This window comes from Doryrhamphus excisus, linkage group LG4 (assembly GCF_037039965.1).
Source record: "Doryrhamphus excisus strain RoL-2023G ecotype Guam linkage group LG4, RoL_Dexc_Guam_v1.1, whole genome shotgun sequence".
NCBI lineage: Eukaryota > Metazoa > Chordata > Actinopteri > Syngnathiformes > Syngnathidae > Doryrhamphus > Doryrhamphus excisus.
The window spans coordinates 23,847,309-23,870,676 of record NC_136360.1 but is presented as its reverse complement, the minus strand read 5'-3'; the positions used below and the strand labels follow the sequence as shown (position 1 = coordinate 23,870,676).

Here is a 23,368-nt window from a genome sequence, read left to right as displayed (position 1 = left end):
AGCGAGACCGCCATGACCGCTTCATCCATGCTTCCATGGAAGCATCTCTAGTCACATTGCATCAGTACAAGTGAGAAGAACCAAGCTTGGTCTGTCCCATCACGGCATATTTCATTTTAGGACCTTCTCAAACACGAAGCCTCCCCCACACAGACGTGGACTTGATAAAAGGCTGGCCAAAAATAGCATCAAACTCTGCTATCTTTGTTATATGAAGAAGACTTGCAAGCAAATGATACACGAGCCCCGCTGGTGCGATAGCGACCGCGTGGTGTACACACTCATTACTGCTGTCATTGATGGATGACGCCCCCCAGGAATCAATTGGACGCTACAATGGACCAATGTTTGCCTTGTCCACCTTTTAAACAATGAGACACATCAATTGTCCCTGCTTCCTGTGTCTTTTATGTCTTTTACGTCTTTTATGTCTTTTATGTCACATGTCGTCCACCTGGCGCCCAAACAACGGCGTCCTGCTCACGTCCCGTTGGCGGGATTTGCTCTCCTTACCGCACCCGTACTGCATCATTTAGCAAAATGCAGCAATGTGGGCTAATTGCACCATAAAACGCCATGTACTATAGTATGGTATAGACTACAGTCTACAGTATATACAGTAATGGTAATGGTAATGGTTTTATTTCATTTGAACATGCATCAGATTCCAATTGAGTGCATCCCATAATCAGTTCCCAGTTCCGCATGTCCAAAAGGAGTAGGAAGAAGCAAAGCTTATTAAATCCTACCCCTCCATCTGGTACTTTTACAATCACTAACTGTTACATTTGTTCACTTCCTGCTTTCCTAATATAATTTAAGTTTTTTTTTTTACTTTATTTTATTAATTATTTTATTTTATTATTATTTTGTTGTCCCGTACCAAAGTACTGGGTGATATGAGCATCCAATGCCATAATGGGTACCATAGTAAGTGTCAATATAGTATGTTCTCTGTAGGCGGCATTATGAATTATCCTTACTGACCTTTTTTGCAGTATCTGCTTTGAAATAGGAAACATGAATGCCAAGTTGGATGCCTGTCTGTAAATCATGCGGCGAAAAAATACATCGGCGAACCCATGCGCGTATCAGCCGATACCGATTCAAGTAAAGAAGGCAAATATAGTCCCGATATATGGATGTATCGGTCGATTATTAATATACAGCATATACAACAACATAACATGAAGGAGATGCTACAGTGCTAACTCACATTTTAACAGCAACATCATGCTAGGTTAGCTTATTGGCTAAGAAAAACACACTCACAGCTCCCGTGTGACTGATCAAGCTCCAGGCTGTTTTAGGACGTGTAGCGAAGCCTGCTGAGTGGAGCAAAAAAGTGAAGATATGATAGATTTTTCTTACCGTCGGTGGTCTTAAACATACTGGAGCGCAGAAAATATTAGGAGAATAAAGTCCTAATAGACGAAAGACCCGCCCACATTGTTGCCCATAGTTGCCTAGCAGGATTTGCTAATTGGCTAATAAATAAATAACAGTGTTGTGCTATATGCAGCACACAGCTTCCATAAGGCTCCTATACCTCAACGTGCCATATTGTTCAGCATAAAATAGGGAAGCCAGGGTAGCGCCACCTTTGACCCCGCATGGCTCTAATACTGGTAAATACTGGTAAATACTGGTAAATACTGGTAAATACTGGTAAATACTGGTAAATATTGGTAAATACTGGTAAATACTGGTAAATACTGGTAAATATTGGTAAATACTGGTAAATACTGGTAAATACTGGTAAATACTGGTAAATACTGGTAAATACTGGTAAATATTGGTAAATACTGGTAAATACTGGTAAATATTGGTAAATACTGGTAAATATGACTCGCATGTCTGTGTCTTTTCTCATGACTTCTGCTTGTGTCAACATAACAACCCTGCCCGCGTGCTTATGGGCATCCAGATGCATCCAGATGCATCCAGATACACGCACGTACTCGGGTTCCGCATTTGGGAAAAAACGTGATGGCAAATATTTAGTGAACCCGCACTGGGAGACTGGGAGACTGGGAGAGTCGGGTTCACAACCTGTGGGTCGGCTCCAGGCGGGCGACGGCATCCTGCTTGAGAAAAGTGCCTGCCTTTTTTCCACCGCTCAGCCGGTGTACCCTTGAACTCGGCATACGTACCATCTGCACACCCCCGGCCCCCCCTCCCCCATCCCCCCTAACACAGCCCAGCCCTCAACTTCTGCCAGGGAGTTCATTAAGCGTACGCTACCTGCCATCACCTGCCGTCACCTGCCGACTGATGCACGCCAGCAAACCCCATGAAAGATGCCCAGACTAATGCAAGAAAGCTTCTGCGTTCTATTCAATTCAGTTCTAGTCAAAGGGAACAAACCATTCCAGAACTTTATGGCGAGACACCCAAACATCCATTCCGGATTCTGGTTGTCCTCCATCACGTCATCACCACGCTGGTGTACAAATGTGAACCAATGTTCAGTGGTGGCTGAGAGGCAGGATTTGGCAGCCATGTTTCCATCAGACGACCGCAGGGCAGCTGTAACTACAGATGTAGTTTACCACCACCAGGGTATGGCTTTGCTTCATTGTGGAACGCTCTGGGTGCTGTGAAAACATTCATTCATTCATTCATTCATTCATGCATTCATGCATTCATGCATTCATTCATTCATTCATGCATTCATTCATTCATGCATTCATTCATTCATGCATTCATTCATGCATTCATGCATTCATGCATTCATTCATTCATTCATTCATTCATTCATGCATGCATTCATTCATTCATGCATTCATTCATGCATGCATTCATTCATTCATTCATGCATTCATTCATGCATTCATTCATTCATTCATGCATTCATTCATTCATCCATGCATTCATGCATTCGTTCATTTTCTACCGCTTATCCTCACGAGGGTCGCGGGGGGTGCTGGAGCCTATCCCAGCTGTCTTGGGGCGAGAGAGAGGCGGGGTCCACCCTGGACTGGTGGCCAGCCAATCCCAGGGCACATATAGACAAACAACCATTCACACTCACATTCATACCTATGGACAATTTGGAGTGGCCAATTATTTTTATTTGTTTTTTTTTTAAATCTTATTAAATAATATTCATGCATTTTTTCCTCGTAATATTATGACTATGGTTCCACGATATTTTGAATTAATTTCCAGAGTATTATTTGAAATTTCTTTTTTGCAACTCGTGTTTTGTCTCTCATATTATTTTGATTTATGATATTATCACATTTTTTTGCTATTTCAACTCTAAATTGTATTATTTATTTAATATGATGTTATTCTCGTAATATTGTAACCTTTTTTCCATTACAATACAACTTTTTTCCTTCATATTTTATTCTCAATTGTTTTTTTTTTTGCTGTTTTTCCATTTGTGCTTTTAAAAAGTTCCAACTTTCTTATTGATTAACCTGGAATGTTTTTGGAATGTGGGAGGAAACCGGAGTACCTGGAGAAAAGCCACGCATGCACGGGGAGAACATGCAAACTCCACACAGAGATGGCCGAGAGTGGAATTGAACCCTGGTCTCCTAGCTGTGAGGTCTGCATGCTAACCACTCGACCATTGTGCCGCACTGAAAATGTACAATTTTATAAAAATGAATATTGGAGGAAGAATTCCATATGTGCTAAGTCAGCAGACGCCATGTGGATTGGACGTTCGGGGAAATGGGAATGTCACATGTTACGTGGATTTACCCACAATGCTACACGGAGATTATTGATTTGCTGATGGATGCTTCCCATTCCACCAGCACCTTCTTTTTCCGTAGAAATCAGCTGACGAGCGTAATCATCCATCCGTGGCGTTCTTGCTACGGCAGCCATTCGCCTCTCGCCGTGCGCCTCCTGCCCAACTCTCCCACGCCCCCCCGGGGAGGTGTGACTGACAGCTGGAACAGCCCTGATTGGAACAGCTGCTCTAAGTCTGCCTTTGCCAGCCACGGTAACCCGCTGCCTTGACTTAGCGTTATTGTGTTATGCTAGGCGTGGGAACGCCCACCAAGCGGTCGCCAATTGTCATTTATATTTCAGAACATGGGAAGTTTAGCCACAAGCTAATTGGCGCCACGACTAGTTTAGCCACAAGCTAATTGGCGCCACAACTAGTTTAGCCACAAGCTAATTGGCGCCACGACTAGTTTAGCCACAAGCTAATTGGCGCCACGACTAGTTTAGCCACAAGCTAATTGGCGCCACGACTAGTTTAGCCACAAGCTAATTGGCGCCACAACTAGTTTAGCCACAAGCTAATTGGCGCCACAACTAGTTTAGCCACAAGCTAATTGGCGCCACGACTAGTTTAGCCACAAGCTAATTGGCGCCACGACTAGTTTAGCCACAAGCTAATTGGCCCCACGACTAGTTTAGCCACAAGCTAATTGGCGCCACGACTAGTTTAGCCACAAGCTAATTGGCGCCACAACTAGTTTAGCCACAAGCTAATTGGCGCCACAACTAGTTTAGCCACAAGCTAATTGGCGCCACAACTAGTTTAGCCACAAGCTAATTGGCGCCACAACTAGTTTAGCCACAAGCTAATTGGCGCCACGACTAGTTTAGCCACAAGCTAATTGGTGCCACAACTAGTTTAGCCACAAGCTAATTGGCCCCACAACTAGTTTAGCCACAAGCTAATTGGTGCCACAACTAGTTTAGCCACAAGCTAATTGGTGCCACAACTAGTTTAGCCACAAGCTAATTGGCGCCACGACTAGTTTAGCCACAAGCTAATTGGCGCCACGACTAGTTTAGCCACAAGCTAATTGGCGCCACAACTAGTTTAGCCACAAGCTAATTGGCGCCACAACTAGTTTAGCCACAAGCTAATTGGTGCCACGACTAGTTTAGCCACAAGCTAATTGGCGCCACGACTAGCGTGCTAGCGTGGTCCTTACATCTGTCTGACTAGAACACCCGCTCGGAAGGACGGGTCTCTTGCGTTGGACAAAGGCCGCGGGTTCAAACCTGGAGGTGCCATGTCAGGAGCCAACATATGAAAAGATGAACATCTCTGGCTTGAGGCGCTAAGCAGATTCCCTCAGCAAAACCGTCAGGACAAAGGTGCTCTTTTAAGACCGGGATTTTTGATACGGAAAGCTGCTTCAGTTTCCTTCACTGCAAATTCCACGCTACCCCCCCCCCCCATCCTCCCCCACCGCCACCCCAACCCCCCCAGGGGATAAACAACATGCATGCTTAGCCGCACGTAATGTATGAGCTTTAGCAAGTGTTTTTGTTTAGTCGGCAGAATATCAATTCTAGGATGTAAATCCAACCTCCTCTCCTCACAATGGCATTCCATTCACACACACAATACAAACGTCTGTATGTCCATTCACATACACTACATCCATAACACAAATATATGTCCATAATACATACATAACACAAACAGCTGTTTGTCCATTCACTCAGTTTGTCATTCAGATACTCAAGGTGCAAAAACCTGTACATCCATTCACACACACTGCAAACATCAGCCTGCTTTTCCATTCACATACACGCGTGGAATAAGCATCTGTCCATCCATCACCGCACACTGTAAATATTAGCCTGTTTTTCCATTCACATACACACATCAAAAACGTCTGCCCGTTCATTCCCACAGACTGTAAGTAAGCATCAGTCTGTTTTTCCATTCACATACACACATGGAATAAGCATCTGTCCATCCATTACCACACACTGTAAATATTAGCCTGTTTTTCCATTCACATACACACATGAAAAAGGTCTGCCCATTCATTCCCACAGACTGGAAGCATCAGTCTGTTTTTCCATTCACATACACACGTGGAACAAGCATATGTCCATCCATCACCGCACACTGTAAATATTAGCCTGTTTTTCAATTCACATACACACATGAGAAAGGTCTGCCCGTTCATTCCCACAAACTGGAAGTAAGCATCAGTCTGTTTTTCCATTCACATACACGCGTGGAACTAGCATCTGTCCATCCATTACCGGACACTGTAAATATTAGCCTGTTTTTCCATTCACATACACACATGAAAAACGTCTGCCCATTCATTCCCACAGACTAAGTAAGCATCAGTCTGTTTTTCCATTCACATACACACGTGGAACAAGCATCTGTCCATCCATTACCACACAATGTAAACATCAGTCTGTTTTTCCATTCACATTAATGTATGAAACAAACATCTGTCCATCTATTCCCACAAAAATAAATATTAGCCTGTTTTTCCATTCATGTACACACATGAAAAAGGTCCGCCCATTCATTCCCACACACTGTAAGCATCAGTCTGTTTTTCCATTCACATACACGTGTGGAAGGAACATCTATCCATCCTTTCACAAACACACAAAATGGACGTCTTAGCCATGTAAAGTTCAGGTTTAAGATCATAAGTGTAATGAATATAGCTCAGATCACAGCACTAGCATATGGATATGGATATGGATATGGATATTATTCCTACTAACAGTAGTCCCATTCAAATACTAAACTAATGTGTTGTAGGAGTTGGAGGCCACATTGTCTTCCTCACTCTGTCCCTCTTAGCAATGGAATGAATGAATTATCCTACACAAATGTTGTCATGAGACGAGGATAGGATTCATCCAGCGGCCATAAATGTCAACACCGAATCTCACAGCCGTCCGTCCTCGAACCTCCATCACTGCAGGTCATCGTAAAGGACAGCCGGCAAGGTCAACACTCTCACCTTCCGAAATGGCAACTGTCTCACAAACAATAAATATTGGATTCACAGATGCTCCAGATTGGCTTTTTGGGTTTTACCAATAACCCGTGTCGCGATATTGTCCAGATCTTCATTATTCATACCATAGTGATATTGTCCAGATCTTTTGGATTATTGATACCAATATTGGCAGCACCCCCCCCCCCTCAAACTGTGTATACTTCTTTTACCAGGACAAAAACTGCAATATGAAATACAAGTTGAATAAATGAATAAATGATGGCTGTTTGGGTGGTAGACTATGGTCTATTATGGTCTATTATGGTCTATTATGGTCTATTATGGTCTATGATGGTCTATTATGGTCTATTATGGTCTATTATTAGTCAACATAAAAATACAAGTCAAATGAAGTATTGTGGTATTCACTAGGTGGCAGTAATGCCACATTATATCACCGCACCTTTGGCTCCATGTAGCCAGCCATGGATGCAGAGTGAAAAAGGTTCTCCTCCCATTAGGTGTGGAAGTGGTGATGTTTTTGGCTTCTTACTTTTTGTTTCTTCCCCACTCCATATGAAAGCCTTAGTTTAGAAGAAATACATTTCAGGTTAACTGGTTAGCTTGCTAGCTCACTTGCTTGCTAGCAAAAATCACATTGCACTCCCTTTGTCCTGACTTTTCCCCGCCCGGGCCAATAGTATTATCATAATTAAAGTAGTAATATTATAAATCAATTTTAAAAATTTGAATTTAAAGGGCTTAGTATGCAGATCAAAAAAAGATGCGCCGTGGCGACTCCGTAATCAGGAAAAAGCCGAAGAAACAAACAAGAATTATTCCATATGATCGGTGTCGGTATCGACCGATTTCAATTTCCATCTAAAAATCTCAACTAAAACTAAAATCTCTTACCATGCTGGTAACTACTCCCTTCAGAGAGCAGCACAAACTGGGTCTAACAAGGAAAGAAAAACGCTGCACAACTGTGCAAGAAGAAACAAAGAAACAAAGAAGAATTATTCCATATGATCGGTGTTGGAATCGGTCAATTTCACTCATGGATGATTGGTATCAAAATGGGCAACATAAATCCCTCGTATTTACAAAGTCATAAACAGATTTTCCGTGCTCCAACTACAAAAATATTCCATGTATTGACTTGGAATCCTATATCGTGGAAATTAATTTATCGCTGGCAGGTCTGTAACCAATTAATTAAACCAGGGGTGACTGTAATCATGAAAGAAAAAAAAAATCCTTAGCAATAGCACAAACTGGGTCTAACAAGGACAGAAAAATCCTGCAGACAAATTTGTGAGAGTGTGTAGTTTAAGACAGGTGGTCACCTGGCAGCTGCACTAAATAGTAGGCGTCAAACACCAGTGTCAGTATCAACAGTGAAGCGGCCACTTCAGGATGCTGGACTTCATAGCAGGACTGCCAAGGAAAAGCCAGATCTCAGACCGGACTAAAACATTTCCAAGTCATCCCAAACTTCCCCAAACAGAAATTCCCCAAGTAGGGTCCAGTTCAGTCCAGTCCACAAAGATGGTGTTCACATCTGCCACACCAAGCACATATTTATCAACCAAGCGCTGTCGTCAGCGCAGGAGCGCACCCTTCCCTCTGAGGACCAAATACCTGCTGCCTCAAGTCCAACACGGCGAGTCCTGCTTTGTGGAGCAAATGAATTCCCAGGTGGAGAAGGAGTGTGTTATGAACGGCTTGGTAGAGATGGATGGGCTACCTATTCTTCCACGGCCCCGCGCTCACGCTAACAAAGATGCTGAGGCTCGTCCTACTTTTGTGAGGGGGGGGGGGGATGTGTCTTTGTACAGTAGCTCAGGGGACTTTGCGGGGCTGCTGCGTTAACACAGTCGGCATCTAAGGGTGGAACTGATGTATGACCATGAACCAGACCATACGTCTCTCTATGATGTATGATATTTACTTCACCAGGTCAACACACGTCTTTAGAAAAAACGTATATTCAGCATTCTATATGACAAGCAGGGGTCTCCAACCACCGGGCCGGGACTCGGCACCGGTCTTTGGGCCCAGGATGTGGGAAGCTTTCAGGTACTCTGATCGCATGTATATTTTGTTTGTTGCTTGTAATGGTAATGGTAATGGTAATGGTAATGGTAATGGTAATGCTAATGCTAATGCTAATGCTAATGCTAATGCTAATGCTAATGCTAATGGTTTAATTTCATTTGAACATGCATCAGATTCCAATTGAGTGCATCCCATAATCAGTTCCCAGTTCCACATGTCCAAAAGGAGTAGGAAGAAGCAAAGCTTATTAAATCCTACCCCTCCATCTGGTACTTTTACAATCACTAACTCTTACATTTGTTCACTTCCTGCTTTCATAATTTATTTTTATTTTTTTATTTTTATTTTTATTTTTATTTTTATTTTTATTTTTATTTTTATTTTTATTTTTATTTTTATTTTTATTTTTATTTTTATTTTTATTTTTATTTTTATTTTTATTTTTATTTTTGCTTGTATTGTTTCTTGAATTGGCTCATCGTTGTGCATTGTTTGATTCCCTTACTCAATCCATTCCATAGTTTGATTCCACATACTGAAATGCTATGGCTAGCATAACGTAGTCCTAGCATAGAAGTGTTTCAAATGTACTTCTTCCCTGAGATCATATTTCTCCTCTCTTGTAGAGAAGTATTGGATGACATTTTTAGCTAATTGCTTATTTTTAGCCTTATGCATTATTTTAGCTGTTTGAAGATGAACTATATCAGCAAGTTGAAGTATTTGTCATTTTAGAAATAAGGAGTTAGTATGTTCTCTGTAGGCGGCATTATGAATTATCCTTACTGGCCTTTTTTGCAGTCCATTTAGCCAGTGAAGATTGCTTTTCTAGTTATTAGCCCATATTTCCACACAATAAGTAAGATATGGTAGAACCAGAACCAGAAGCAGGTGTGTTCCTTTAAGGCGCCATTGTCCGTATGCTAATTTTGATATCAGATGATATCAGATGGACTAAGTACTATGTTGTATTTTGACCTTTTTTCTTTCACCTTATTTTCGGTGTGAAATGCTGATACAATATGGGAACGCGTCAGGGGAAGATTTCATGACCTTATTGAGTGCTAATGAGCATATTTGTTGGTTCCGCCAGAGATTTGTGGGAACACGAACCAGTCCGTGGGTGGAGAAAAGTTGGGGAGCGCTGCTCTAAAGGACCCACTTGGGCACGGGTCGGTTCCTGGTTTCCAGGCATACCATAGTATAAGAAGGACCCATTATAAAGAACTGCTAGTCAAAGATCCTCTATATGACAATGCTTTGAGATGGTTTTCCACATTTGCTGGTTATTTCCGTACCTTGTCTACTTTAAATTCATTATAATGTCAGATTTGACACGTCTATTAATTCAAAGTCAAACGTTGTGAGAAAAAAGAGCTGAAAGGAGGTTTAATAATAGTAAGGAATGCTGAGTCGGGATAATTCTTTATAAACGCCTGTCATATTACTTTTTATATGTGGGCTTTTTTTCTGGCTTCATAGAAACTTCCAATGGTCTTCCTGCCGGTCTTCATCGGAGGTCTCAGAAGGACAGTTCTTGGAGGGCCTTTCTGATCCTGATATAACCCATCAAGTCCAAACCAAGGCACCACGCATCCCATCTCAGGCCGGTCGGGCCTTAAACGCACCAGGGTTCTGAAAGCATCATTTCTCAGCTTCATTACCTCCCACGAATGAAAATGTTTAACTTCCTGCCCTCTCTCGCCCTCTCTCGCCATCTCGGAGAGCGTTCACTATCTTGGGCGCTTTCGTTCCGGTCGGGGGGGCACCTTATTCCTCTCATTATTCGGGCTCCTCAACTATTCAGGGCTATTAACTCGCTTTTAATCAAGACCATGCTTCATTGTATCGAGGAGTAAAAGTAAAAATAGCAGTTCCGCCATGTCACAGATGGATGGCAGGAGAACGTCAGTGAAGGGTCTTCCATTCTTGAATCAGGGTCTTGAGTCAGGGTCTTCCAGTCCTGAATGGAAGCTCAGTGGAAGATGCAAATCATTTATTTGAATGTTGGATGGTTAGGGTTAGGGTTAGGGTTAGGTTAGGGTAGGGTAGGGTAGGGTAGGGTAGGGTTAGGTTAGGGTAGGGTTAGGGTTAGGGTTAGGTTAGGTTAGGTTAGGGTAGGGTTAGGTTAGGGTAGGGTTAGGGTTAGGGTAGGGTAGGGTAGGGTAGGGTTAGGTTAGGGTAGGGTTAGGGTTAGGGTTAGGTTAGGTTAGGTTAGGGCTAGGGTTAGGGTTAGGGTTAGGGTTAGGGCTAGGGTTAGGGTTAGGTGCCTGCCTGGAAAGAAAAACAATCCGTCCACTGTTGTTGCACAAAACTATTGGGTCACCACGAGCTTTATTGTTGTATTGTAATGACCATTGCCACTTATGGGGCAGTGCGTAAAAGAAAAGGAAAGTTAAATGAAGTGTCCCAAGCAGAAGCAGGCTCTTCCGGTGGGAAGTGCGTAACAGAAAAGGAAAGTGGAATTGGAATTAAGTTTCCCAAGTAAAACGGGCTCTTCTGGAGAAGTGCGCAAAAGAAAAGGAAAGTAGAATTGGAATTCAGTTTCCAAAAGCGTAAAACGAGCTCTTGTGGGGAAAGTGCATAAAAGAAAAGGAAAGTGGAATTGGAATTAAGTTTCCCCAAGCGTAAAATGGTTTCTTCTAGGGGAAGTGTGTAAAAGAAAAGGAAAGTGGAATTGGAATTAAGTTTCCCCAAGCGTAAAATGGTTTCTTCTAGGGGAAGTGTGTAAAAGAAAAGGAAAGTGGAATTGGAATTAAGTTTCTAAAGTAAAACGGACTCTTGTGGAGAGGGTGCATAAAAGAAAAGGAAAGTGGAATTGGAATTAAGTTTCCCCAAGCGTAAAACATGCTCTTCTGGAGGAAGTGTGTAAAAGAAAAGTGGAATTGGAGTTAAATTTCCACAGTAAAATGGGTTCATCTGGGGAAAGTGAGTAAAAGAAAAGGAAAGTGGAATTGGAATTCAGTTTCCAAAAGCGTAAAATGGACTCTTCTGGGGAAAGTGCATAAAAGAAAAGGAAAGTGGAATTGGAATTAAGTTTCCCCAAGCGTAAAACATGGTCTTCTGGGGGAAGTGCGTAAAAGAAAAGGAAAGAAAGTTGTCAAAATTGTTTGTTCAAGATTTTCAAGCTTCATGAAGAAATAAGCTGGTATCAATGAACATGTGAGAGGATCTGTTCCTACGAAACGGACTACTTCTGATCAGCGATAAACTCTGCAGAGATCTTCCCTGGGGGGTGTGGGGGGGTTGCATTATGGTAATCAAATGATGTAATCATGCTGAGCTTAACAGAGTAAACAAGCCAAGGCCTTGGAGTATCTCTGCCATTAATCCAACATCTATTTTGTTCTTGTAATAGAACCACTCCCGTGATTTCATTTACTGTAAAAAATATGTGTGGGGGGGGGTGTTTGGGTGCTGGACGTTGGCTGATGTGGTCTTTGTCAGACGGAGTGCAGTAAAATGATCCCGCCACACTTCCATGTCCTGTTTGGGAAGGAGAAACCCAAGACTCCAGTCTGGCGTTGCTTTTCTTATCAAGTCGTCTGGGTCGCCTGCCAAGGCTTGATGAGTCCATTTTTGCATCGTTGCCGAAACCCAAGTCCCGTCTGCCTGGACATGTGAGCCACCTGATCGTGTATCATCTTGTGCCGAGTCACGGGAACACGGGAACACGGCAAACGTGGTTTTGGATCACCATGTTAGCTCAGCGTATTTATGCGTGTGAAGATATTTGGAAGTAGAAGATGGAGACAATAAATATGAGCGTCCGCCAACCTCCCTGCGGTGTGCTGCACACGGCCGCTTTTTTATTGGACTGCTGCACATTTTCAAAATATCATTATCAGTCTTTTTACAAGGAAGTAAACATTCAACAAAAGTCAACATTGAAAAACGGCATTTTGGTAGCAGCAATTTTAGCATGATATAAACCATACAGACTGGATTTGGTGCAAACGTCTCACGTTTCAAGATGATTCTGCAGGGTTTTTACGGTTGAATAGAGCTTTATTTATTACTTTATTATTGGTTTTGGAGGAAACAGCAAAAAAGACGGTATAAAGGTTACTGGATAAAGACTGTAGCAACCATGTTTACCATCTGTTGTCGGGAGCTGTTGTTAGCTTTGAGCACCCATTCGCTACGCGGCGCGATTGGAGATCCACACAAAGATACAAAGGAGGAGAGGCTACATAGCTATAGTGAACCGCAAAAAAGACGGTATAAAGGTTACTGTATAAGGACTGTAGCAACCATGTTTACCGTCTGTCATCATGGGGAACGTGACATGGAAGCGCTAATGGCGCTAACCCGGCTACAGAGAGACTACTGTGACTTCAGTGTATCTTCTGCAGGGTTTTTAGCGTTGAATAGCGCTTTATTTATTACTTTATTATTGGTTTTGGAGTAAACAGCAAAAAAGACGGTATAAAGGTACAAAGCAACCATGTTTATATCTGTTGTTGGTAGCTGTTGTTAGCTTTGGGCTTTGCTACATGGAGCGATCAGAGATCCACGCAGAGATACAAAGGAGGAGAGGCTACATGTAGCAACCATGTTTACCATCTGTCGTCATGGGGAACGTGACATGGAAGCGCTAATGGCGCTAACCCGGCTACAGAGAGACTACTGTGACTTCAGTGTATCTTCAGCAGCGTTTTTAGTGTCGAATAGCGCTTTATTTATTACTTTATTATTGGTTTTGGGGGCCATACCGACCCCTTTAGCAAGTATGCAGCTATGGGTGTTCATCTTGTTAGCTTTGAGCACCTCTGCGCTATGCCGAGCCATAGGAGAGCTATACGAAGATATGAAGGAGGATAGGCTAAATAGCGGGAGTGAACAGCAAAAAAGACGGTATAAAGGTTACTGCATAAAGACAATCATGCTTAGCATCTGTTGTCATGGGGATCGTGAGACGGAAGCGCTAATGGTGCTAACCCGGCTACAGAGAGACTACCGTGAATGCAGCATGATTGCACTGAATACTGAACATTAGATTTAACTTTTTCTATATTTATTACATTTAATATACTATTTGTATTTCAGCAGATATTGTTCTATAAGATTGTAGTTGCGACTCAATGAACAGCACCTCTGGTGGCTGCAGCCTGGTACTGCACCCCACGGAGACCCGACCAATAAGTCAAGTAGGGATTGTTCTTCCAGGCGTCACCTCCTATGATGACGGTGATGGTCGGTGTTGTCGTGGTATGATGATGTCTGGGCCGGAAACGTCTCAAATGGGCCTGAAAGCTGGTATAACGATGGATGATAAAGATCTATCTATCCATGTGTTGCACCCCGTCCCTCACAGAGCCGCTTCAGTGGGCCGTGATAAATAACGCTGCAAAATCAGACCACTGGCTTTTCATGCATTTTCAATGAATACTGCATGCTTGAGTAATACGTCATGAAATATTCAAGTTTGCTCTATAATGCTGTTGCATACTGACTCCGGCGTTAGCATTATTACGCAATCATGTGTCTGACAGACCCAGTATCTTTCCCAACCTGGCGACACCATGTCCTTACAACACGGGGTCTTACGTCCGTTCACACAAGCCGCTTCCGGGGAACTGGACCCTATCCCAGGTGACTTGTGGGTGAGAGGTGCGGTACACCCTGGAGTGCAGTTGTAGGGGTGTTATTTATTGACTGATGGGCTCTAATAATGTTAAAACGCGTATTTAGAAGGTGGTAAACAGGTTTTGTATGTATTATGATGTTTACTATATTGGATAATAGGCTTATAAGTGTGACTATAGGGGTGTTATTTCATGCCTAGAGGACTCTAATAATGTTAAAACTTGTATTTAGAAGGTGGTAAACAGGTTTTGTATGTATTATGATGTTTACTATATTGGATAATAGGCTTATATGTGTGACTATAGGGGTGTTATTTCATGCCTATAGGACTCTAACAATGTTAAAACTTGTATTTAGAAGGTGGTAAACAGGTTTTCTATGCATTATGATGTTTACTATATTGGGTAATAGGCTTATAAACGTGACCATAGGGGTGTTATTTATTGTCTAATGGGCTCTAATAATGTTAAAACTTGTATTTAGAAGGTGGTAAATAGGTTTTGTATGTATTATGATGTCTACTATATTGGGTAATAGGCATATAAAGGTGACCATAGGGGTGTTATTTATTGTCTAATGGGCTCTAATAATGTAAAATCTGTATTTAGAAGGTGGTAAATAGGTTTTGTATGTATTATGATGTCTACTATATTGGGTAATAGGCATATAAAGGTGACCATAGGGGTGTTATTTATTGTCTAGAGGGCTCTAATAATGTTAAAACACGTATTTAGAAGGTGGTAAACAGGTTTTCTATGCATTATGATGTTTAGTATATCGGGTAATAGGCTTATAAACGTGACTATAGGGGTGTTATTTCATGTCTAGAGGGCTCTAATAATGTTCAAACTTGTATCTAGAAGGTGGTAAACAGGTTTTGTATGTATTATGATGTGTACTATATTGGGTAATAGGCGTACAAACGTGACTATAGGGGTGTTATTTATTGTCTAGTGGGCTCTAATGATGTTAAAAGTATATTTAGAAGGTGGTAAACAGGTTTTCTATGTCTTAGATGTCATATTTTGTATTATTATGTCTACAACATTGGGTGACAGGAGTGTAAAGGCAGTTATAGGGGTGTTATTTCATGTCTAGTGGGCTCTAATAATGTTAAAATGCATATTTAGAAGGTGGTAAACCGGTTTTATATGTCATAGATGTCATATTTACGATGATTATGTCTACAACATTGGGTAATAGGAGTGTAAAGGCAGTTGTAGGGGTGCTATTTCATGGCTAAAGGGCTCTAGTAACTTTAAAATGCATATTTAGAAGATGGTGAACAGGTTTCCTATGTCTTAGATGTCATATTTTGTATTATTACGTCTACAACCGTGGGTGATAGGAGTGTAAAGGCAGTTATAGGGGTGTTATTTCATGTCTGGAGGTCTCTAATAATGTTAAAAGGTGTATTTGGAAGGGCATAAACAGGTTTTCTATGCTCTAACTACTAAAATATTCTATTTCTAAATGAGGAATCCTACTTTGTTTATGACTTTGAGCAAGTATTCAGACCCGTCTAGGTACTTTTCCCAAATAACGATAAGTGACAAATCCAGTAGAGATGTGGGCTCTGTCTTGTTTGTGACATTGAAAAAAATAACACCAAAAAGATATTTCTTCTTTTTCCTCAGTTTGAATGCAAATGTGATGATTGTCTTAATGTTGCAACCCCACGGCCCCAAAGTACCGCTGCCACAAATAGATGCCCCCACCCCAGCCACAGACTTTTAAAGCAAAATAACAAAATAACAAGTCAGCAAAAAGCAGAGGTATAAATATCAATTTCATCAGTCTCGTATGGACGGATGGATGATATGATAGGCGGATGCTCCAACCTCTGGAGAACATAAAACTTCCCACTGAGATGCTCCAAACCAGACACGGATCCTGACCCCCAAAAATGGAATCTCTAAGCCGCACTCGTCTTTTTCCATTTATTTGTATCGTGTTTGATTCCTTCTGGGATATTTTATCCGTATTTTGGGGAGTGTGACCCCAGTTTGGCTCGTGCACTGGTGATGTAACACACGTTGTCTATTCAGTTACACAAAACAAGACAAAAATGACGTCAAATTGTGGTGACGTCACAAGGGCAGCAGCATGCATGGAAGGGAAATAATGAAGTGTGACTCCCTTGTGGCGGGGCTGTTTACATGATCCAAGTATTTACGTGTATAAATACATGAAATACATATCAATACATGTATTCATATTTCCAGGCATTGCGTGAATTGGCGGAAATGATCATCATCGTCCACCTCGACATCCGACACAACATGAAACGTGTTCTTCTAAGCGTCCCTTACCTGTAAGTGGCCCTGGTACATATTGAGGCTCGGCGGGCGGACTTGGACTTGGACTTGTTCCGGACTTGTCAGGCCGAAGGAGAAAGTGCTGACATGGAGGAGAAGCCGGTGAGGAGTTGATGATGAAGAGGCGGGTGAAGCGCTGCCGTCCTCTGCTCAGGTGCGGAATCGAACACTTGTTCTTGTCCCGAACGACGAGCGGCAATGCCGGCATCGCTCAGGTAAGGAAGGAACGCACTTCGGTCATCGTCGCTCTCTCTCTCTCTCTCTCTCTCCCTCTCTCTTCTCCTCTCTCTCTCTCTTCTCCTCTCTCTCTCTCTCAACGGGAGTCGAACGGGACAAAAACAAGTCCCGGTGTCTTCTTCCTCCTCCTCTTCATCATGTGGATGGTGCTGGGCTGGAGTGGAGTGTGCTCCTCCGTCGCGGCTCCTCTTCCTTGTTGGGCGGCTGTGGTCCCTGGAAGTCTGCCCCCTGGTGGCCTAGTTCAGCACCAGCCTCTGGTCCTCAGGACACATCGAATACTTCCTGCTTTTTTTTTACATCATATTTTTACTTTACTCTATAAATATTTGTTATTTTATTGGATTTTATTGATTATTTTATTGATTTTTTTAGTATTGTCCTTTGACAAGATATGCTTGCTGAAATGTGAAGGCTGTACTATATCTACATATCTACAATAAAGTATAGTTATGTATTTTTCCATGCCTGAGAACCAGGATTTATATTCTACCTAGCAACAAGGGACCAGCCCAGCATTTTATAAATATTTTTCAATATTATATCATATATATATATATATTTTTTTTTTTAATTCTAATTAGTTTGTTTAAATATTATATATTAAATTATTGTATATATTATATGATACATACATAATAATAATTTAATTTAATATTTTATTTTATTATTTTATTCGCTATTAATATTAGACATTAGTAATATGCATAACTATATTTGATATTAAATTATTGTATATATGATATGATAAATACATAATTAATTATTTAATATTTTATGTTATTATTTTATTAGCTATTAATATTAGATATTAGTAATATGCATAGATATATTAAATTATTGTATATATTATATGATACATACATAAATAATACTTTCATATTTTATATTATTAGTATTTTATTGGCTATTAATATTAGATAATAGTAATATACATATGTATAGTACATATGAAATTATTGTATATGCTATATGATACATACATAATTAATAATAATTTAATATTTTATTTTATTATTGTATTAGCTATTAATATTAGATATTAGTAGCATGCATAGATATATAGGATATTAAATGTTATATTGTATATATATTATATGATACAATTAATCATCATTTCATATGAAATATTAAACATATTGCATTTCACTGCAATTTTTCTTTGAAATACGTTTACAGAATGATGGCATATAGGTGAATGAATAAATACATAAATGTACGTAAACGTGAAGTGAAATAGAAATATCGAGCATACAGAAGACACATTGAAAAGGGTTGATATGATATGTTGTGTTCTACGCCGGCCACTAGGTGTCAGTAATGTTGCATTCATGCCACAATAGACAGGAAATACAGGAAGTCAAAAAAGATCAACAACACAGAACTATGCTAACAGAGCTTAACGATGTGGCGCTCATCAAGTGGCACTACGGATGAGCATTGTTGATAATTAGGATAAATGTGTGATGATTAGACACGAGAGCCTCGATCAACGTTGAGGAGGATTTGGACTTTGTGTATTCATGACACGGCCCCCCCTCCCTCCCACTTAAGCGGCAGGTGGACATGGCTGAAATAGAATTTGTGAGATAAATGGAGGAAGATAAGATATTCCATTTAGTAGAGAAGTGAAAGTGATGAATGGATTAAAGCGTCGTTAAGAGGACAGAAATAGAGGAAGATGGCGGCCCATTAATGATAACGTCACACGTGATAACGTCACGTGTCCTTCTGACAAAGTGACCAGTTCGAAATGAACATTTGGAATCGTTCTATCCAACACTACCAAACACACACCTCACTTCCTGTTGGAACGGCACATTGTTAGCATTGTTAGCATTGTTAGCGAAGCACCCGGAGAAAACCCACGCATGCACGCATGCAAAACACATGAATGAACATGTCATTTTTACAAGAATAAAGTCCAAATATTAAGAAAAAAAAGTTGTCATCTAATGACAAAAAGTTATAATTTTCCAAGAATAAAGTGGGAATATTATGTGGAAAAATAATGTCATTTTACTAGCACAAAAATAGATTACATTTTAAAAGTAATAATATTATGAAAAACAACAAAAACTACAAATAAAGTTGTAATGTTTGGAAAATTAGGTTGGGTAAAAAGTTATAATGTTATGAGAATAAAGTCAATATGATAGGAATAAAGCCATAATTTGGAGGGAAAAATGTACAAGAATGTACAAGTTAAATAAACAAAAATTAGCTATGATTTTATTTGGCTGAAGTGAAGCTATTAAAAGAACAAAGTTGTATTCCAACATGAAAAAAGTCACAATTTTAGGAGAATAATTCATAATATTATGAGGAAAAATATATATTATTATATTAAATATATATGAAATAATAATATTAAATATATTAAATAAATAATATTATATTAAATAAAAAATAATGTTATTTTCTCTCAAAGTCAACTGGGATAGGCTAATGAGGATAAGCTGAAAATAGAAAATAAATGGATGAATACATCATTTTTGAAAGTTGTACCATTATGAAAAACGGGAAATGGTCACATGATGTGAATAAAACTGTCTCCTTGGGAGGAGCTTGATCTTTGATCTAAGACCAAACGACGAGAGCGATTCATCAAAAGCATCGCGCGGCTATAATTAAAAGTGTCACAATGTGATGTCCTGGCGTCCATTCTCGGGGCGTCGTACCGTTTCATCAATATTTGATGTGTAGAATAAAGTACAGTGTCAGTCGGTGACAGGATAACTGCTGTCTGGAGATGGAAGTCGTGGACCATCACTCATATGGAAAATAACCAAGAATATGCCCTTCATCACTGATTTTCTTCCTAGCCTTTATGGACAATATTTTAATTAATTTTAATTTTAATTTTAATTTTAATTTTAATTTTAATTTTAATTTTAATTTTAATTTTAATTTTAATTTTAATTTTAATTTTAATTTTAATTTTAATTTTAATTTTAAAATTCCACATGTCCAAAAGGAGTAGGAAGAAACAAAGCTTATTAAATCTTACCCCTCCATCTGGTACTTTTACAATCAGTAACTCTTACATTTGTTCACTTCCTGCTTTCCAATGTAATTTAAGATTTTTTTTGGCGGTAAACACAAATCCAAGCTAATACATGTGGAATGAGTGCAGATTCTGGAAGTTCTAGGAGTCCACAAGTCAATACAAAGAGTAAAAAACCCTTGAAGATTTGAATTAAAGTTAGCAGCTTTTAATTGAACTGCTATTCTCAATGGAAAATGTTAGCATGCAATCACTTGGACGATGCTTCTCAGATGTTTATGATGTTTATGATGTTTATGATGTTTATGATGTTTCTGATGGCCCCGCCCAGTGCCGTAATACCGGACATGTAGTCCAGGGTCAGGCAAACATGTGAGCGCGTGAAAGACTGCCTAGACGGGAAAACAGCCGAATACTTGGGCATTCGATGAATCGGACGTTTCTCCACGTTCTCCGGCGTTCTTCAGTCAGCATCACGAGCGAATGTTTGCAGTGGAGATGAACCGCATTTCTGTGTACACATCTGAGGGAATATTTGAGATCCATAAATTATGAATCCCAATCCGTGCACAGACAAGCGGCGTAATGAAGACGGCGGAACAGCGAGATGAGCTACGTATTTAAAGAGGCTATTTCCTTTAAAAATAAAAATAAAAATAAAAATAAAAATAAAAATAAAAATAAAAATAAAAATAAAAATAAAAATAAAAATAAAAATAAAAATAAAAATAAAAATAAAAATAAATGAATAAATGAATAAATGAATAAATGAATAAATGAATAAATGAATAAATGAATAAAAATAAAACCCTAACTCTAACCATAACCCTAACCTTAACCCTAAAAATAAAATAAAATAAAATACAATAAAATAAAATAAAATAAAATAAAATAAAATAAAATAAAATAAAATAAAATAAAATAAAATAAAATAAAATAAAATAAAATAAAATAAAATAAAATAAAAATAGGATGAATATTTCCCTTAAGTTATATTTAAACAATGTAAAAAAAACAGCCCTGCTTGAACTGCATATGTCAATGTGAGTTGGGATGTGTGTGTGTGTGTGTGTGTGTGTGCGTGTGTGTGATGGACTTGATGGTCGGAACGAACCAGATGACCATTTGAATGCGTCTAACCCTTCACCCTTCTCCAGCGTCCAGGAACAGGAACGTCATACCAATGAGTATGGAAAACGATGAGTCATCCCTCATTTGATCCCCCCCCCCCCCACTCTCTCTCTCTCTCTGCCTGTCATTGACTCTCTCGTTTGATTGGCAGGCGGCATGTTCATAGGAAAGGTGAGGAAATGCTGAGATGAACTGCGTTGGCATCCAGATGGAGGGGGCGTGGCCAGAGGCGGGTTAGCTTAGCTTGCGTGCGCTGCTGGATAATTAGCCGACTTTTACAAAGAAGCTAATTAGATATCCTCCCCCTTTACGGCAGCGTCTCCACAGGAGCTCCTGGGGGGGGGGGGGGGGGGGGGATGACATACGGGGACCATTCTACAATACAGTTCACCTGACACACTTCATCATATTTTACATTCATATTCACACGCTTTGATTGATATGGATAGAAATATGTCACATAGATTGTTCCATGCACGTGGCAAATCACTTTTTACCCACGGCGCAGACGTTACGAGCTGTTCTGATGCAAACGGGTTTGGTGACACATCTTCAAGTTAGCCTTTCGGACTGCGGGGAGAGGCGCAGCAGCTTGAGAAAAATAAAGAAACTCCTAAGTTCATTCATTCATTCATTTTCTACCGCTTATCCTCACCTGGGTCGCGGGTGGCGCTGGAGCCTATCCCAGCTGTCTTGGGGCCAGAGGCTAATGTCTGTAATGTCTGTTTTGGTCAAGTCGTTTATAAAATAAATTAGCCGCTTAGTATACTCCAATTAGTATACTCCAATTAGTATACTCCACTTAGTATACTCCACTTAGTATACTCCGATTAGTATACTCCAATTAGTATACTCCACTTAGTATACTCCAATTAGTATACTCCACTTAGTATACTCCAATCAGTATACTCCACTTAGTATACTCCACTTAGTATACTCCACTTAGTATACTCCACTTAGTATACTCCACTTAGTATACTCCAATTAGTATACTCCACTTAGTATACTCCAATTAGTATACTCCACTTAGTATACTCCAATCAGTATACTCCACTTAGTATACTCCACTTAGTATACTCCACTTAGTATACTCCACTTAGTATACTCCACTTAGTATACTCCAATTAGTATACTCCACTTAGTATACTCCAATTAGTATACTCCACTTAGTATACTCCAATCAGTATACTCCACTTAGTATACTCCAATTAGTATACTCCACTTAGTATACTCCAATTAGTATACTCCAATTAGTATACTCCACTTAGTATACTCCAATTAGTATACTCCACTTAGTATACTCCAATTAGTATACTCCACTTAGTATACTCCAATTAGTATACTCCACTTAGTATACTCCAATTAGTATACTCCACTTAGTATACTCCAATTAGTATACTCCACTTAGTATACTCCACTTAGTATACTCCACTTAGTATACTCCAATTAGTATACTCCAATTAGTATACTCCACTTAGTATACTCCACTTAGTATACTCCAATTAGTATACTCCAATTAGTATACTCCACTTAGTATACTCCACTTAGTATACTCCAATTAGTATACTCCACTTAGTATACTCCACTTAGTATACTCCACTTAGTATACTCCAATTAGTATACTCCAATTAGTATACTCCAATTAGTATACTCCACTTAGTATACTCCACTTAGTATACTCCAATTAGTATACTCCAATTAGTATACTCCAATTAGTATACTCCACTTAGTATACTCCAATTAGTATACTCCACTTAGTATACTCCAATTAGTATACTCCAATTAGTATACTCCACTTAGTATACTCCAATTAGTATACTCCAATTAGTATACTCCAATTAGTATACTCCACTTAGTATACTCCACTTAGTATACTCCAATTAGTATACTCCACTTAGTATACTCCAATTAGTATACTCCATTTAGTATACTCCAATTAGTATACTCCACTTAGTATACTCCAATTAGTATACTCCAATACTAAATTTTTTGTAATATTACAACTCTTTAAAGAAATTTTTTCTTCTGACTATTTCAACTTAATGCCACTAAAACGATGTTACTTCTTCATAATGTTCTGACATTAAAAAATGTTAAATATCATAAAATGACAACATTTTCTTTTTACATTTTACAAGATTTTTCATGTCATATTTTAATTTTATTCTTGAAAAATTACAGATGTTTTTTTATTTAGGCTGTTGGTGTTTTTTTTTTTACTTTGCAACAATCTCAACTTCATGGAATTATTTTTCTCATAATTATGACTTTAGTCGGGCAATATTTTGGCTTTATTTTTGCAACATTATAACTTTTTCATTGTCCAAAAATTA

General features: G+C 39.5%; 1 protein-coding gene across 3 annotated transcripts in view; it reads right to left on the bottom strand.

Annotated features, from left to right (window-relative positions):
- Positions 1-16,977, bottom strand: part of pex5la (peroxisomal biogenesis factor 5-like a) — an 85,788-nt gene extending 68,811 nt beyond the window's left edge. For all 3 annotated transcript variants that reach the window (XM_058072419.2, XM_058072420.2, XM_058072421.2), the window contains exon 1: positions 16,658-16,977. In XM_058072419.2, coding sequence (XP_057928402.2) covers positions 16,658-16,678 — 21 coding nt within the window. In that variant the 5' untranslated portion in view covers positions 16,679-16,977. The remainder of the gene's footprint in view (positions 1-16,657) is intronic.
- Between the last annotated feature and the right edge of the window lie 6,391 nt (positions 16,978-23,368).